The sequence below is a fragment of the Natator depressus genome, chromosome 20, assembly GCF_965152275.1.
Source record: "Natator depressus isolate rNatDep1 chromosome 20, rNatDep2.hap1, whole genome shotgun sequence".
NCBI classification, from domain to species: Eukaryota; Metazoa; Chordata; order Testudines; family Cheloniidae; genus Natator; species Natator depressus.
The window spans coordinates 13,228,139-13,246,965 of record NC_134253.1 but is presented as its reverse complement, the minus strand read 5'-3'; the positions used below and the strand labels follow the sequence as shown (position 1 = coordinate 13,246,965).

At 45.4% G+C, this 18,827-nt stretch overlaps 1 protein-coding gene across 1 annotated transcript in view; it reads left to right on the top strand.

The window, feature by feature from the left end:
- The window catches only part of LOC141975282 (gametocyte-specific factor 1-like), a 94,392-nt gene that overhangs the window by 54,669 nt on the left and 20,896 nt on the right, over nt 1-18,827 (top strand). Inside the window, exons 5-6 of the mRNA XM_074935579.1 lie at nt 395-458; nt 5,760-5,886. Of these exons, the coding sequence (XP_074791680.1) occupies nt 395-458; nt 5,760-5,886 (191 nt within the window). The remainder of the gene's footprint in view (nt 1-394; nt 459-5,759; nt 5,887-18,827) is intronic.

Genomic DNA, 18,827 nt, shown 5'->3' with positions numbered 1-18,827 from the left:
AGTCACATGGACTAGGAGAGAGAGGTCCCATAGATCCTTCTGCACAGATCATGTGTTGGGACACCCAATTATACTGTCCGTGAACAAATTAAGTTCCCCTGCTTCACAGGCTCTTCCACATGCCTTCTATTCTTTACAGAACTTCTGTTGTTTTCCATATAGTCTGTTGCACCATCTGTGCTTTGATGAAAATGGAAATTGATGATAACCTTTACACTTTATATTTCTCAGTTAAATGTCTGCTCTGCTGTCACTTATGCCAAGCCTTAGAAAATTCTCATTCCGTTTTGTAAACCTAGCAGCGTCTCTGTCGTATTTCTTATTTGATGTTGCTATGACGCTTGCAGAAGTTACTCAGTACTGAGCCACAGTGATGTCTGTTTCCTTTTGGCAGATCTACAGGAGCAATCAAATTCTACTTTCGTTTGGGGCACGTTCAGTAGTGGCGTAAACAACAGGTAGCAAAAGGTGTATTTCTTGTGACAGTGCTTTCCATAAATGATGTGCTTTCAGACTACTTTGAACTCATGCTGCTGTGTTGTTGGGAAGATGCAATTTACTTTATGAATCCTATTTTTGGGGTGATGGTGGGGGCGTTCCCACTGGCATGACTCAACATTCCTGTGCCCCTGGGTCAATGTTTCCTGTCTCCTTTTAGTGGCAGATCCATATGAGAGTATACGAACATACTGTTGCTACCAGATAATGGTTACTCCTCTAGTTCTACTATAGTACTATTAGTGCTGATGGCCCTGGGTTCAATCCCCACTGGTTCTGTATTTGTGGGGGGGGTTATTAAACACTAAACTGTTACGCTGGGCTTGATAGAAATGCAGACTGATGTCAGCTGTTTAAGCCTAAAACTTCTGACAGCTAATCTAATCTCTCATGGCCTGAGTCAGAAATAATCATTTTGTTGTTTGTGTAATCACAATGCGGGATTGGAAAATGAAGCATAATGTGTCTGGTCATTATCTCTGTCTCACCCCTGAACACCCAAATCATTGTACTGTGCCTTACCTGTCTAATCAGAGGTCATCAACATATGAACTTCTACAGCCTGTAACAGTGACATAGAATTGTAGGACTGAAGGGACCTCGAGGTCCTCTAGTCCAGTCCCATGCACTCATGGCAGGACTAAGTATTATCTAGACCAGTGGTTTTCAAACTGTGGGTCGTGACCCAGATCTGGGTTGCGGAATGAAAGGCACTGGGTCGCGGCGGCTCTCGTCAGCACTGCTGACCGGGCCGTTAAAAGTCCCGTCGGTGGTGCTGCCCAGCTAAGGCAGGCTAGTCCCTAGCTGTTCCGACACTGGACTGCGCCCTGGAAACAGCCAGCAGCAGGTCCAGCTCCTAGGTGGGGGGTGAGCCCCAGGGCTCCATGCGCTGCCCCCGCCCCGAGCACCGGCTCTGCACTCCCATTGGCCAGTTCCCGGCCAGTGGGAGCTGGGTGGGGCAATGCCTGTGGGCGAGAGCCATGCGGAGCTGCTTGCACCCCTGCGCCTAGGAGCCGGACATGCTGCTGGCCGCTTCCGGGGTGCAGCATTGTCCGCGGTGCCAGGAAAGGCAGGAAGCCTGCCTCTGCACCCCAGCTGCACCGCTGACCAGGAGCCTCCCGAGGTAACACCACACCTCTGCCCCAGCTCTGAACCCCCCAAACCCAGAGCCCCCTCCTGCAGCCCCAGCCCAGAGCCCTGACCCCCTCCCACACTCTGAGCCCCTCATTCCTGGCCGCAGCCCACACCCCAGACTCCTCATCCCCAGCTCCTTTGGATCGCGGGCATCAACAATTTTTTTCAACTGGGTCACCAGAAAAAAAGTTTGAAAACCACTGATCTAGACCATCCCTCACAGCTGTCTATCTAACCTGCTCTTAAAAATCTCCAGTGATGGAGATTCTGCAACCTCCCTAAGCAATTTATTCCAGTGCTCAACCACTTGGACAAAAGGAAAAACTTCCTGTCAAACCTAAACCGCCCTTGCTGAAATTTAAGCCCATTGTTTCTTGTCCTATTCTCAGTGGTTAAAGAGAACAGTTTTTCTCCCTTTTCCTTGTAGCAACCTTTTCTCTACTTGAAAACCGTTATGTCCCTCCTCAGTCTTCTCTTCTCCAGGCTAAACAAACCCCATTTTTTTCAATCTTCCCCCATAGGTCATGTTTTCTAGACCTTTAATCAGTTTTCAGAGTAACAGCCGTGCTAGTCTGTATTCGCAAAAAGAAAAGGAGTACTTGTGGCACCTTAGAGACTAACCAATTTATTTGAGCATGAGCTTTCGTGAGCTACAGCTCACTTCATCGGATGCATACTGTGGAAACTGCAGAAGACATTATATACACAGAGACCATGAAACAATACCTCCTCCCACCCCACTCTCCTGCTGGTAATAGCTTATCTAAAGTGATCATCAAGTTGGGCCATTTCCAGCACAAATCCAGGTTTTCTCACCCTCCGCCCCCCCCCCACACACACACACACAAACTCACTCTCCTGCTGGTAATAGCCCATCCAAAGTGACCACTCTCTTTACAATGTGTATGATAATCAAGGTGGGCCATTTCCAGCACAAATCCAGGTTTTCTCACCCGACCCCCCACCCCCATACACACACAAACTCACTCTCCTGCTGGTAATAGCTCATCCAAAGTGACCACTCTCCCTACAATGTGCATGATAATCAAGGTGGGCCATTTCCAGCACAAATCCAGGTTTTCTCACCCCCCGCCCCACACAAACTCACTCTCCTGCTGGCAATAGCTCATCCAAACTGACCACTCTCCTTACAATGTGTATGATAATCAAGGTGGGCCATTTCCAGCATAAATCCAAGTTTAACCAGAATGTCTGGGGGGAGAGGGGGGTAGGAAAAAACAAGGGGAAATAGGCTACCTTGCATAATGACTTAGCCACTCCCATACTAACCAATTTATTTGAGCATGAGTTTTCGTGAGCTCTAGCGAGAAACTGCTGAATTGGAATTCATTTGCAAATTAGATACCATTAATTTAGGCTTAAATAGAGACTGGGAGTGGCTTTTCTTTTTAATCAGTTTTGTTGCTCTTCTCTGAACTTCCTTCAATTTGTCCACATCTTTCCTGAAATGTGGCACCAATCATTGGACACAATACTCCAGATGACATTTAATCAGCCTGGACTAGAGCAGAAGAATTACTTCTCGCGTCTTGCTTACAACACTCCTGCTAATGCATCTCAGAATGATGTTGACTCCTATTTAGCTTGTGATCCAGTATGACCCTCAGATCCTTTTCTTCAGTACTCCATCCTAGGCAGTCATTTCCCATTTTGTATGTGTGCAACTGATAGTGGAGTACTCTGAATTTGTTCCTATTGAATTTCATCCTGTGACGGGTTCCCCCAGGGGTGCCACCTGGGACTGGGGTTCCACTGAGCCCACTGACTCACCAGCCTGGGCTCCCTCTCAGCACTGTGCTGCTGTGACAGACTATAGACTGCTCCTGGACCTACACTCCCAGCAGCATTCACACAGGCAGGGACACACCCAGCTGCAGTTTCATGCAGGCTTTGGACAGCCACTGCATGATCCAGCAATAGAGAGGCTACAGCCAAAATAACCCCCAGTCTGGGACCCCAGAGCTGTACCATCCCGCCCTGATCAAAACCCCAATCAGTATGAATTTATTACCCAGTTCGCCATTCCTTCAATGTGGAGAGGACAATGCATACTTGTGTTAACCAGGCTGAGATTTTTCCCCAGACGCTTTGGTCACAGGCATACCAGTTTAGATAAAGCAAAAAAGTTTAACTACAAAAGAGAGATTTTAAGTGATAGAAAACAGACCAAAGCAGATTACCTAGTAAATAAACAGAACTGCAAACTATAAGCCGAAAATACTAGAAAGATTGGATATGAATTAACAAATTCTCACCCTGGTTGATGATACAGTCAGGCTTGCAGATTCTTAAGGGACAAGCTGCATTTGTTTTGCAGCTTGGGATCTCCTACCCTGTTCCAAGACTTTTTCTTTTAGAGCTTCTCTCTGTTGAGTTGTGGGGAAGTGAAAAACAACCAACGATGTCACTCCTTGCCTTATATAGCTTTTTCATATGGCAGGAGCTCTGTTTCAAACTTGGTTCCCAGACCAGTTTGTGGAAAAATTCAGGTACCCCAAATGGAGTCCAGAAGCATGGTCTGGTCACATGCCCTTGCAGAGTCATAGCAGCCATAACTTACAGACTGGCCTTCCACAGGAAGGCTAAGCTATTCCACAGCCCATTGTCTTTGTTGATGAGCCATTAGCACTGTTTGGCTTCTTCATTGTTGTACCTGAAAGGCTGGCTGTGGGTGTTTTCCAGAGTAAGCCCCTTTGAAATACAGATACCTAGTCAATATTCATAACTTCAGATACAAAAATGATACATGCATACAAATAGGATAATCATATTCAGCAAATCATAACTTTTCCAATGACACCTTACATGACCGATCTTGTACAAAACATCATAATTATGCCATAATCATCCTAATAATAATACTATGATGAATATGGAGTGTTGCACATCCTATTTACTTCAGACCATTTCTCCAGTTTGTCCCAATCATTTTGAATTTTAATCCTATCCCCCAAAGTACTTGTAACCCCTTGCAGCTTGGTATTGTCTGCAAACTTTATAAATGTGCTCTCTATGCCATTATCTAAATTGCTGATGAAGATACTGAACAGAAGCGGACCCAGAACTGATCCCTGTGGGACCCCACTCAGTATGCCCTTCCAGCTTGACTGTGAGCCACCTACTCTCTGGGAACGATTTTCCAACCAGTTATTCACCCACCTTGTAGGAGCTCCCTCTAGGTTGTATTTCCCTAGTTTGTTTATGAGGAGGTCATGCGAGACCATATCAAAAGCCTTATTAAACTTAAGATACACCACATCTACCATTACCCTCCCCCATCCACAAGGCTTGTTACACTGTCAAAGAAAGCTATTAGGTTGGTTTTGCCATGATTTGTTCTTGACAAATCCATGCTGACTGTTCCTTATTGCCTTATTATTTTCTAGGATTCTGCAATTTGATTGCTTAATTATTTGCTCCATTATCTTCTCGGGTACTGATGTTAAGCTGACTGGTCTGTAATTCCCCAAGTTGTCCTTATTCCCCTTTTTAGAGATTTGGCGCTATATTTGCCCCTTTTCCAGGCCTCTGGAATCTCCTGTCTTCCATGACTTTTCAAAGGTAATTGCTTATGGCTCAGATATCTCCTCAGTCAGCACCTTGAATATTTTAGGATGTATTTCATCAGGCCCTGCTGACTTGAAGACATCTAACTTGTCTACGTAATTTTTAACTTGTTCTTTCCCTATTTTAGCCTCTGATCCTATCTCATTTTCACTGGCATTCACTGTTAGACGTCTGCATGAAGTCTGCATGTATAGAGATGACTAGGGCATGTGTGCTGAGATGCCATTTTCAGTTGAGGGCAGTGCAATACTGATAATCAAGCTTTAACTCTGTTTTTTCTTGCTGTCTTTGGCTTATTTCTTTCTTGTCTGGATGACTGATTCTGGGGATTTTAGTCAAAGTAGATGGCATCAACATGTTGTACACTTTTCTCTAGCCTTTGTGAGGAGAAGTAACTCTTCTGATTGCATGAAGGTTTATTTAAATTAACATACTCTGTTGTCTTCAGTTTTAGAAAGATACTTGAATATTTATAGTAAAAGGTACTTGGCTAAAAGAAGTACACATGTGTAGGATAATTCGTATTTGATCTCTTTCAGCCCTGGGTCCAGCGTAATAATGGAACAAAAGAATAACCTAACGTCAGGCATGAGAGCACCCAAGTCCTTGCCATATAGCCTATCCTGGAAAAGCAGTAAGTACAATGGCTGGTGGTCTCCTCATGCTGTAAGCTGGGACCTACATGTTAGCTCAAAGTGGAACGGGATAACTTTTCTCTGTATTTTTATTCCGTGTGTCAGCATTCTCCTCCATAAACTGAAATGCTTTTATTACCACCATCAGCAAGTGGAGATGGAGAGCTCTGTAACACAATCCTCCCTAGAAGCAGCTGCATTTCTGTAGTGGATGGAGTGTCTTCTGTAACCAGGTTTTATTTTGCTGTAGGTGGCATTGTGTCAAAGGTTGTCAGGCTCCATGTATTGCCCCCATTACTGTAGCATCTGACATTTAAATTATTCACCGCTATTCGAAAGGAGTACTTGTGGCACCTTAGAGACTAACCAATTTATTTGAGCATAAGCTTTCGTGAGCTACAGCTCACTTCATCGGATGCATACTGTGGAAAGTGTAGAAGATCTTTTTATACACACAAAGCATGAAAAAATACCTTCCCCCACCCCACTCTCCTGCTGGTAATAGCTTATCTAAAGTGATCACTCTCCTTACAATGTGTATGATAATCAAGTTGATCAAGCTATTACCAGCAGGAGAGTGGGGTGGGGGGAGGTATTTTTTCATGCTTTGTGTGTATAAAAAGATCTTCTACACTTTCCACAATATGCATCCGATGAAGTGAGCTGTAGCTCACGAAAGCTTATGCTCAAATAAATTGGTTAGTCTCTAAGGTGCCACAAGTACTCCTTTTCTTTTTGCGAATACAGACTACCACGGCTGTTACTCTGAAACCTGTCACCGCTATTGGTTGAACAAAAGTCGAGGCTTACAAACAGGTCTGAGTTTGGCACAGTGGAGCTCAACACAGTTGTAGCTCTTCGGGGATAGCTGCTACTGAAGTCAGTGGAATCATAGAATCATAGAATATCAGGGTTGGAAGGGACCTCAGGAGGTCATCTAGTCCAACCCCCTGCTCAAAGCAGGACCAATCCCCAATTAAATCATCCCAGCCAAGGCTTTGTCAAGCCTGACCTTAAAAACTTCTAAGGAAGGAGATTCTACCACCTCCCTAGGTAACGCATTCCAGTGTTTCACCACCCTCCTAGTGAAAAATTTTTTCCTAATATCCAACCTAAACCTCCCCCACTGCAACTTGAGACCATTACTCCTTGTCCTGTCCTCTTCTACCACTGAGAATAGTCTAGAACCATCCTCTCTGGAACCACCTCTCAGGTAGTTGAAAGCAGCTATCAAATCCCCCCTCATTCTTCACTTCTGCAGACTAAACAATCCCAGTTCCCTCAGCCTCTCCTCATAAGTCATGTGTTCCAGTCCCCTAATCATTTGTGTTGCCCTCCGCTGGACTCTTTCCAATTTATCCACATCCTTCTTGTAGTGTGGGGCCCAAAACTGGACACAGTACTCCAGATGAGGCCTCACCAATGTCGAATAGAGGGGGACGATCATGTCCCTCGATCTGCTCGCTATGCCCCTACTTATACATCCCAAAATGCCATTGGCCTTCTTGGCAACAAGGGCACACTGCTGACTCATATCCAGCTTCTCGTCCACTGTCACCCCTAGGTCCTTTTCCGCAGAACTGCTGCCTAGCCATTCGGTCCCTAGTCTGTAGCAGTGCATTGGGTTCTTCCGTCCTAAGTGCAGGACCCTGCACTTATGCTTATTGAACCTCATCAGATTTCTTTTGGCCCAATCCTCCAATTTGTCTAGGTCCCTCTGTATCCTATCCCTGCCCTCCAGCATGTCTCCTCCTAGTTTAGTATCATCCACAAATTTGCTGAGAGTGCAATCCACACCATCCTCCAGATCATTTATGAAGATATTGAACAAAACCGGCCCCAGGACCAACCCCTGGGGCACTCCACTTGACACCAGCTGCCAACTAGACATGGAGCCATTGATCACTACCCGTTGAGCCCGACAATCTAGCCAACTTTCTACCCACCTTATAGTGCATTCATCCAGCCCATACTTCTTTAACTTGCTGGCAAGAATGGAAGCTGTACACGTGTGTAGCAGCTGTAGCATTTGGTTTGGTTTTGCAAAACTTGATTGAAATCTCAGAGCTAGGGTGTGTCTATGCAGGAAAACCTACCAGTATTACTTCCAAGGGGATGTAATCTAAACTAAAAAGGCCATTGTTTGGAATAAGGGTTCACGTAGGAAGGCACCCACATAGTGGTGTAGTAATGTGTATTCCTTAGGGAATTCTGCACTAAAAAATTAAACATTCTGCACACAGTATTTTAAAATTCTGTATATTTTATTTGTCAAAATAATAATATAATCACATCAGTTTCAGTTATTTTGGTATCTTATTTCAAACTACCTGTCAGCCAGTATGTCTGTAACAATACAGACAGCAAAAAAGATTCCCCCAGGAGTAGAGAGTCAAAGAAACTCCTACAACAACCCAGTTCCTGTTTCTCTGTTATGCTTTTGTTGGGCACCTGTCTGAGTGTGTCACACACATCAGCTGGGCCCATCTTGGGAGAAATCTCTGTCCCTCCAGTCTTAGACATCCACACCTCCTACCCTCCCAGAGTCCAGCTGTGGGGCACCCCCTTAGTCCCCCAGACACCTGCACCCCCTACTACCCAGAACCCAGGGATCCAGAGGGAGAAACAGCCTGATGCTGGGTCCCAGGCTTGTACAGAGTTTCCTGCATGCCACTTTCTTCCTTCAGGACATGCTGGGAACTGCACCTGCATGGAAAAGTCCAGCTCCCCCTCGCCCTGGCAGTGTCATGTATTTGCAAGCTGGAGAGCCAGGCTCTGCTAGGTCCCGCATCTGCTACTGACAGCCAGCAGCTTTGCAGCACTAATTCTGCTCTGGGAGGAGGGGGGGAAATGAAATTATGTGCAAATTCTGCACTGTGTTGTGGCACAAAATTCCCCCTGGAGTAAATGTTGGTAATTTCCCCTATATACAAGCCTGGGTCTGTTCCCAATGGTGTCTATGGATGAGTCTATTGTAGTTGTTGGGGAGTGTGGGCTCAAGACTTGGCATTTTTCTCAGTCATCTGAGTCCATCCCTGGTGAGCTGAAATGGCTGTTATCCCTCCCAAAGTCAGATCCTGAGCTTCAGCTCCATGCCTTACTCTGAATGCCCTGTCTCAGCCCTTTGCTGCATGGCTGCCGTGCTTTCCTGTCCGCCACATGTCCTGCTAGTGGAGGGGACGAGGATCTCCGAACCGCAGATGTCAGGCTGTGGGGACTGGAAACGGCTCAGAAAAGAGAAGCAAAAATTACCCAGGGTCTGGAATGGCTTCCATACAAGGAGAGACTAAAGAGATGACTAAGCGGGATGTGATAGAGGCCTATAAAATCATGATTGTTGTAGAAAAAGTGAATAGAGAAGCATTATTTACCATTTCACACAATACAAAAACCAGGGGGTCACCTGATCAAATGAATAGGCAGTAGGTTTAATACAAACAAAAGGAAGTGCTTTTTCACACTGTGCACAACTAACCTGTGGAACTCATTGACATGGGATCTTGTGGTGACCAAAAGTGTAACTGGGCTTAAGCAAGAATTGGATAAGTTCATGGAGGATAGCTCCATCAATAGCTATTAGCCAAGATGATAAGGGATGTTACCCCATGCTTTAGGTGACTCTAAATCTGTAACTGCTAGAACCTGGGAGTGGAAGAGAGGGGTGGATCACTCCATAATTGCTCTGTTGTGTTTACTCCCCTTGAAGCTCTGGTAGGGGCCACTGTTGGAGACAGGATACTGAGCAAGATGGAATATGATCTGACCCAGTATTGCAGCTCTTATGAGCTCTTGCCACATATGACTCTTCACAAGGTTTTGTTCTTTAAAAACTGATTCAGTTGCCCAATGTCCCAAGAGCCCAATTCCCAAAGCATTGAGTTCAGGGTAACTACTATTAAACAGCCTGGTGGTATTCCATGCCATTTGGATCTTAGGGAGGGAGTTTCATGTACTTACACTATACTTAATTGAAAATCTTTTACCCCTTAAACAGCAACAAGCATTAACTGGAAGGAGGTGTGACCCATTGAGCGTTTTTCTTGGTCCCCTTGTCAAACTGTAGCCTTGACGGACTGGCCATAAAGCTGTCCTGTTCCGGGAATGCCTGTGGCTTGAAAGAAAGCAAGATTTTGCAAGAGAATTCCTTTGAAGTAGCCATTAGTTTAAACATTAGGGAGGATTATGGTCTTTTACTTCTGAGTATATGACAGAGTTTCTGTGATCTGAGCATCTGTTCCCAGTGTGAGCCCCTCTTGCTACAGAGACTGTCTCCTTGATCTTGGGCAAGTTACTTAAGCTCCCCGTGCCTCAGTTTCCCCATCTACAGAATGGAGGGATGGTAATACTTACCCTGCAAGTTAAGTATTACTAGTTAGCTGAGAAGATAAACATGCAACCTATAACGCATCCTCAGATGAAAGGTGATGGAGAAGCACAAAATAGCATTATTACGGTTTACACTTTGGGTAGGAATTTGCCAGTTTAAAAAAAAAGGCCTCCACTTTTGCAGGAGATCCCCATTGAAATACACACGTTACTTGACGCCTGCTGTAAATTGCCAGGCGAAAGCGTGAATGAACTGAGAATGCAGCATCATGGACACAGTTATTTGCAGTACAAAACACACTCCACATAAATGGGGGCTTGGTGTGAAGCTTATTTCTGTAGTTTATTTTTATCACTGTATTTTGAGCTAGTAGGTCAGGATTCATGTAACTGTAACTCTGAGGTGCTGAGCGATGAGTACGTTTCAAAAGCATAACGTCTAATAGTCTGGTTGCAATCTGATTTAAGAAAAATCTGAAAATTGTAATACACTATGCTAATCAACTCCTTCTTTGCACCAAGCAGGGTATTTTTTTTTACCCTTTAAGTGCAGTTGTCCTGTCAAAAGCAGCCTTACATAAAACACATGGGCGGGGGAACAAGAGAGAGATGATTAATTCCCAAGTTTTCCTCAGGTGTTAGGCCAGAAAATTCATGATGATATTATTTATATCATTGTTACAACCAGGATCTCATGGTGCTAAGGGCTGTACAAACAGAGAACAAAAAGACAGTCCCTTCCCCAAAGAGCTTAGAATCCAAGTAAGAATCTGAAAGTCACGCTGGCTTGTGCATTGCCAAGAGTTAGAGATTCTGCAGCTGGAACTCAGTTTGACTAATCTGGCTATACGCAAGCCAGCTCTCCCTCTCAGCTTTGCTGGCTTTGCAGTGCTAGCAGAAGTAGTTTGGTCAGTAAAGTAAGCAGAAAGATAACAAACAAATGCACATAAGTGGCAGGTCAGAGTAAAGGGAACTGTCTAATATCCTCGCTTTTCAAGCCAGAACTAAACTTTAAAAATGTTCCAGTACTTAGAGCAGCAGTGAAGCTTGCATTTTGCCTTGAAAACACCTCTTTTGGACTCCTTTTTAAGCAGACCGGTTAGGTACAACCAGATGCTTAATCACCTCCCATGATTAAAAAGCCAGGCAGCCCAGGATATTGTACCAATTTCACAATAAAATCTGCGGGGTGCATGTGTCTAGGGAGTACAGGGTGCGTTGTCGGCAGCCCTCTGCTTTTTTTTTATGCTGAGGTGCATGGATGGGAAATTGGTACTTGAAAAATGACTGCTCATCAGCTTTTGCTACGGTCATCACTATGGGCTGGCTGGCTGTGGTATGGAATAGTCGACCATTTCCAGATGCTGGACAGTAGGTGTCCTGATTTCAGGTGGAGAGTCCACACGTATCATTGGACAGGTACTGGAACATTTCACAGACAAAACCTGCAATCAGTCTTGTCGCTGTATGGGCAGGCCACCTTGGGATTGTGTGCACCTGTATCTGATTAGATTTTCTAGTACATTAATCTTGTGAGATGAGGTTTTCTAAGGAGGATACTTGGGTGAAAGCGGGAATGGCTTAGCTCAGTGCCTGAAGGTCACAGCATTGATAAACACACACTGGAGATGAGTTCAGATGTGTCTGTGTACATTTGGATTGGTTGAGAGTGAGCTAAAGGACTTACTCCAAGTCTGTGGTAACGACCCTTAACATGCCCAAATAGAGCAGCTGGTCATATAAAGCTTTAGCCAGCTTTCTAGCCAAGGTGTGGTGAGGATCCAGTCTAGCAGGGCTTCCTGGAGACCTACAGAACGTACCTGTGCTTCATATTTGATCTTTCTTAATGAATCATTGCACTATGGGCTGATGCATGGCATCAGCCTTGTTCTGCTGGGTCGGCTCCCAAAGACACAGCAGTAAGGACGGTTGCTTGGTTTTCATTCCACTGAAGGTGTTGGAGCTCCAGCCAGACAGGCTGGGTCTATTTTTGGGAAGGAACTAATGCTGAGCTCTGGGCTCAGGTTGGGCACTAGTCCTGATCTTGCATGAGCACAACCAAAGGGGCAGGAATAAGAGCATCGTCACCATACACTGGGACTCTATATAGAGCAGTCAGACATCTGCTTCCCCCAGTTAAGGAGCTTTTCCTGCATGTTGCTTGTAAACAGAGAACAGTTTGTCTAATAAACTGCCCCCTTCTCTGTGTATATGAAAGGGCCCCTAAGCCCTTATCCAGGCCTCCAGTCCCATTCCCCTACTCCCTGGTGTGCTGACCAAGGAGCAAAACGCTAGCTCCCTGTGCTAGTACAGGAGTTGCTTGTGCTCTGGTGGTGGTAGCATGAGGAGTGCTGCGTCGCTGCTTTGGGGAGACCGCAAACTGCCTGGCTGTGAGCACGAGTGTGCAAGAACAGTCCAAGTGTCTGCGTTTCAACACAGTGATTGACTTTGGTGAGGGGGTAGCTTGTGGACCTAGACTGAGTCCAAAGCAGCTTGTCTGTTGCTTACAACTGGGGGATGATGTTAGAGCTGCTATTGTTGACTATCTAAAATGTCTTGCTTTTTAATCTAATTGCAGGAGCCGGTAACTGAAGACCAGAGAAGAGGCTGCTATTGAGTGCTCATCATCTGTTTCCTTTAGAAATGTGAGGTGCTGGTTAGGAGACTCAGACTTATAAATTCCCTCTGTGTTGGCTAAGCACTCGCAGCCCTAACCTTCCTGCAGAACTGTTCTTCACATATCGGCTGCTGTCCCAAAATTATCCCGACCAAGGTAATTAGACAGAATGCTGTTAACCCTTGATATCAGAGATCAAACCCTCAAAAACTAACTCCACACACGCTGATGCCAAGGAGCTAGCAGAGTTCAAACTGTCTGGATCAGCATGCTCTACAAGTTACCTCCTGTAGGGTGTTTGTGTAAATCATTGCTCAAGCCCTGCATGTCTTTGGATTTAAATGCGTTGCAGCTGTTTACCACTGCATGGTGCTGATGGTACGTCCCTCTCATAGGGATTGCTGTGCCAGGTCAGACCATTGCTCCATGTGAGCTCACACTGGGGGTAAGCTCTCGGTGGTACATCTCTCCCCGATGGGGAGTTAGGCACCTGAATGTTTGGTTCCCTCTGTTTCCCTCCAGAGACCTTGAATGTGTTTGTGTGTCCCAGGATCAGATCAGCTGTAGCTCTAAGGCCTGCCTGTTATGCGCACCCACCTAGATGTGAAAAAGGAGCTGCCATTCAGACTGTAGATGGTGTATGGGGGAGTCAAAGCAAAAAGTCTTAAAACAAAATATTCTCATTGCTGTTTAGATTAGGCCTAAAAGTTCATCTGTAAGAGAGCTGGGATGGGGGATTCTGCTGAAAAGTGGCTGCCTTATCAATAAAACAGTTGCACTGTGCCCTCCCACCGTGGCAGCCCTAACACCACACTTCACATATGTGATGCCCAGTGCATGCCGCTGCTTGAGCACCTCTGGCCTGGTGCCCCTCTCTAGTCTCGCTCAGACTCTCTTGGGCTGTGGGGACTTGCAAATGATTTTTGTACTCCGTCACAGAGAGTGCCATTTAGTTCTGAGCAGGGGCATGTGTGGGTGTCCTTGTGCTTCATGGAGAAGGTGAGGGAATGTTAATTGTTGTAAGAACAGGGCTGGGGTGGCAGGAACATTACGCATCCTGGAACATCCACCCAGTCTAACACCTGGTGTCACGTGATCTGGACAACATTAAAGCGTGAGAATATCCAGCCAGATCCTGGTCTGTAGCTCTGTCCCATCTGTGTCTGTCCAGCAGAGCAAAGGGAACAGAGGGCAGCCAGGAATTTCCCTGACATCATAACGAGTTTCATGCTACCTGCTCCCTTCTCCTGGGCAGAGAAGTGCTGGAGTGGGCCTCCCTAAAGCAACATACGCTCCAGCCATTCTTGGCCCAAAGAGCAGTCTCGGGAGAACTGTGGTAGTCAGCGTAGTTTCAAGTAGTCCTTAGCCGGCATTAATTACACTAGAAGATATTTCTATCCCCAGCTGGCTCCAGCATCTGCATGTCAGCCAGACATAGGATCTGGCCATCACATTCTCGTCAAACCTGTCTTGTCCTGTTCCCCTCCACCGCACAAAAGAGGAGATTTGATATTCTGAGTAAAGAGCAAAGGCCCCTCCTTGCTCTTAGCCGAGCATCACTGCTTGATCCTGTACAGGAAGAATAATCCTGCGCCTGACATCCGCTTGTCACCATGGAAACAACTATAGGGCTGGCCCTTTGAGGGAGTGAAGTGTGTTTGGTCAGAAGGCAAGTGTAGCAAAATCTGCTTTTGCCACCCTGCCATTCTGACAAGAAATAAATATGTGCTCTGGTTAGTGAGCTCTTCATACACCCATTGTTGTATCCACGAGATACTCTCTTGGGAGGGATTTCAGTGTTCCACTCCTGGCATTGTGGTTTAGTAGGTCCCACTTGCAAACCTGATGAGAGCAATGTCTAAAAAGTTGTGATAACGGGTAAGTAGCACCTTCCCCTCCATTAGCAGCAGCTCTGTTATAAAACTTGTTGCGTAGTTTTTTTAAGTCTTTGCAACTTGAACATATTTCTCTTGAGGGCAGAGTTAGGTAGTCAGCTTCTTAGCAGCAAAGCAAACTATACATCTTTAGTTTGGCCATTAAAACTAGTCTGTGAAGATCCCAGTGTATGCAGAATAACTCTCCCTAACAATTGTACATAGTGGCAGCATGTCACTAACCTCTGCACTCCAGATTGGCGCAGTCTGTAACGCCTCCATAGAATACATTCTGCGTGTCCTGTTAGGTCAGCATGTTCTCCTCCAGAGGACAGATGTCATGGGACTTCTTTTAGGTTAGCTATTCTGATGCGTTGCCTCAAAGATTTGTGGAGGCAGGAAGGTGCACAGACCTCAGACACTGAGCATGCCCATCAGCACCAGGGCAGGAACTGAAACAGCGTTGCGTGGAGCTACCGCTGGGATTTCCCAAAGGGCTTGGTGTTGGCCTTCAAGCTTGTCTACAGTGGGAAAGTTATTGAAATAGCTGTTCCGGATTAACTCCCTGTGTGGACATTTACTGCTGAATAAGACTATCGTTTTCTAATTTAGTTTAAAACTTAATCCACCTCCAAAGTGGATTAAGCTAAATGAGAAAAAGGCACTCGTATTCTAGAACAGTATGTCTGCATGGGGCCTGAGACAGATGTCGCTATTCTGGGAGACTTCCGTGTGTAGAGACCCTGACTGCTCCTGGTGACGCTAGTGGAAGGCGCTGGCTTCAGTGGAGCAGTTAGGCCACTGGCTTCAGTGGAGCAGTTAGGCCAAAGCTGCGTGTATCTCAAACCCCCACTCTCCAGTGTTAAAGGGCAAGAAAATTCTCAGCTGGGGTTAGGGCAGAGTACCCCTTCCCCCACTGTGTGATCATGGAAATAATCCCCTGTTGTCAGTCAATGCTGTGTCTTGTCCCAGCCTGTCACCTGCAGCACTCATACTGACAAGCTCTGACTTTACCCTGCCTGCCCCACCTTAGTAGGGCGTTAACAACATGTACATGTGACCTTACAGCTAACTTGTTATCAGAAGCTGGGTTGAGTTTTGATCTAAAAGATCCATGCAATAAATAACCAACACACACACACACCCCTCCCCCTTTCAAAGCATACCCAAAAGGGGTCTGGCAGTTTGGGGGAGCCTAACTGCAATAGAAGCAAGCTGTTTATAACCTTTTATCTAGTAGATTGCAGATAAGGTACTGCAACTGCAAGGGGACATCTTAGAGAAAAGGAAACCTACTCTGATGTCCTCTCTGCTCTGGCAGAGTTAGGCAAAGCGCTCCTGAACTCTGCACTCAGCTGCTCTTGTCTCTTGAGGTTACAAGCTCTCTGCTGCTCTAACACCCGCACATTTTTCATTTGTGGGTTTGGATTGTGAGGAATCAATCCTATTGATTCTTTTCAACCCTCTCTCCATGTTAGTTATCCTGGGTTAGTTAGGACCCACCAAAGGCACTTGTACCTGAGCTGGAAACCAGGGCTATGCTGTCAGAGACTGCCCAGCACCATCTGCCTTGTGTAGAAATATAGCCCTTTTCCAAAATCGGAGCCAGATCTGGTGTTTGGAGAGTGCCTCCTGCAGAGAGAGACGGGGCCCAGTTCCTTGGTGCCCTTGCACTTGTGGTAGCATGTCGCAGCAGCTTCGCGGTGGTGGGAGTGACTGTCTCAAGGCACAGGACAGCAGTGAGCTGGGGCGGAACGTCTGTATGCAGGATAAATCAGTGGTGGTCTTCCTTACAAGAAAGCTTCACCTGACCACCCAGCAACTTGATGCTCCTCCAGGGTTAGAAACAAGGGAAGTTTGAGAAGCCCGTTGGCAAAAGTTACTCTCTGGTTTCCTTTATTGAAAAAAAACAAAAACAAAAAACAAGTGCATTGAGCTAAAGTTTTATTTGTGGAAGTGTTCAGGATGGGCTGAAAACCTACAACTTGCTAGTCTGATTATGGGTACATAGGGCCATTAGCAACAGTGGTACTAGCTAATAGCCGCTGGGCCACCATTCCTGCGCTGGTTAGATGCACTTGTGAAAATGGGGTCCCACAACTTGGTAGCAGATTTTCAAGATTACCCAGGAGCGCCCCTGAAGAAGAATGGAGGCTACCGGGAAACCTGGCCAAACGCGCTCAAATCAGCATTGTGGAGGGAGCTGCTTTGGCTGCACTTTAAGTGCTTTTGGGGACATCACTGTGCGTTTGTTTGCGCGTTGCACAGTGCCGTAATGTTACACTGCATAAAGCTAAAACAATGAGCCATGTAGAGAAAAGAGACACCGTTAAGAGTTTAGTTCATTTCTCAGGGGTGAAAATAACCTGAGTTTGAGCTTTTGTTTTGTTCCCCATGTTTTGGAAATGCTGTTCCTAAAAGCTGTCCATGGCTGTAATTTTGTTCGTATTTCAATAAAACCTGCTTTTTGGATTGCTCACACTGCCTTGTCATCTTACACCACTTTAGCAGGACATTTTATTTCCTTTTCCTTTGTCTTCCAACAAAAATGAAGAGAAAAATAACCTGTTTATAGCATCTCTCTAATCCTATAAGCAGCCCTATCTGCTCTCAAGAATTCCATCGTCTCAGAATGGTAGATTACATTACCTCCAGCACCGACTGGTGAATTCTAGATTATAGTGAGATTGGTGTGAATGAGCTGTGTATGCCTTTAACAAGGTGGTGCATTGAAGAATAAATCTGATTTTAAAGGAGGTAATTGATCCAGTCTAGCAAGAGGAAAATGAGCCCCCAGTAGTGGCAACCTAGAACAGCACAAATAGATTTTAGGCTGTAGGTAACATTTCCAGTGCTTAAATTACTTAAGAGCCTTTGGCCTTGTTGGTGTGGGAAAATATTTTTTGGTTTAAGTGAATGGTTAAAATTCAGACTTTCTAGCTGCATGGGTCTGATGCTCGTGGACATTGAGTTCAGTATCCAAAGGGCCTTGGTTTGGTTTATATCAATTGAGGAAGGGGTTTAAGCTAAACCACCCCCAGTAACCCACTCTTCTACTGGAATAAGAGTGCCCCTGCAGGCGGGTTACACCACTGGCATCACTATTCCCAAACAGCTGCATTGACCTGAGTTCCAGTCATGCCCATCACTCATTTCTCAGTTTCCAATGCAAACAATATTAGGAAATACAAAATTAAGATTTCAACATAAATTCCATTGTCTCGTAAAACAGCAAGACTCCTAATTTATTCTGTCACAAAACCAACCCCACCCCCCCAGCCTTAGCTTGAACCAAATTACCAATTCTAATGAACGTAATGTTGAGTCTGAAGTGCACTAGCTACTGCATCTGTCAGTATCTTCCTCAGTTTGTATAACTTGTGGTAAAGTAATAACATAGACACTGACCTTACATGTCAACAAAATACCAATCACAATGACTAACCTAATCTTCAGCCTTGGCAGTCTGCAAAACATATCAGTCAGTTTCATGGGATTCCCTTGATAGCCAAGACCTAAATCCCATTTTCAAAAGTGAATGAGAAACTTGAGTCTAAGCTCATTGAAAATCAAAGGAGTTCACCATCCTAAGTCAGTTATTGAAAATATGAACCTGTTACCAGTTTAGTGTAAACAGAGATTGTTCCTTGAACACTTGTCTGTAATTCTTCACACTTTTCTTTTGGAAGCTATTTCTAAAATCTTTCATGAATGAAAGAAAAAATCCCCATAGTTTTGAAGCCTGTGACACACAATTTAAAACAGAAGGACATCATCAGCTAGGGGAAACTGTCAGAACTCTACATTGGAGCGATGGCAATCTATGCCAGCAGCCAGCTGTGGCCCAGAGCTAACAAAGAAGGTGACTTAAACCTGGTTGTATAAAGGCTTATCTAAATGTGCTTCTCTGTAGTCACGTGTGGTCCCATTGAATACATTAAATACATGTTTGCAGGACCCAGGCTTACAAGTCAGCCATGCATGTCACACGAGTTTGGCTTTCAGAAGCAGAGAACTTTTACGTTGGGATAGGTTTGTTCTGTTGCTGTTTGGTGCTGTGCCCTTAGAACTTGAGCTGAAGCGAGAGCTCACCGTTTGAATAGTCCCTAGGACAATTCCGCTTTGGGAAGGTTCTTTAAGAAAGTGTTAAGTTCC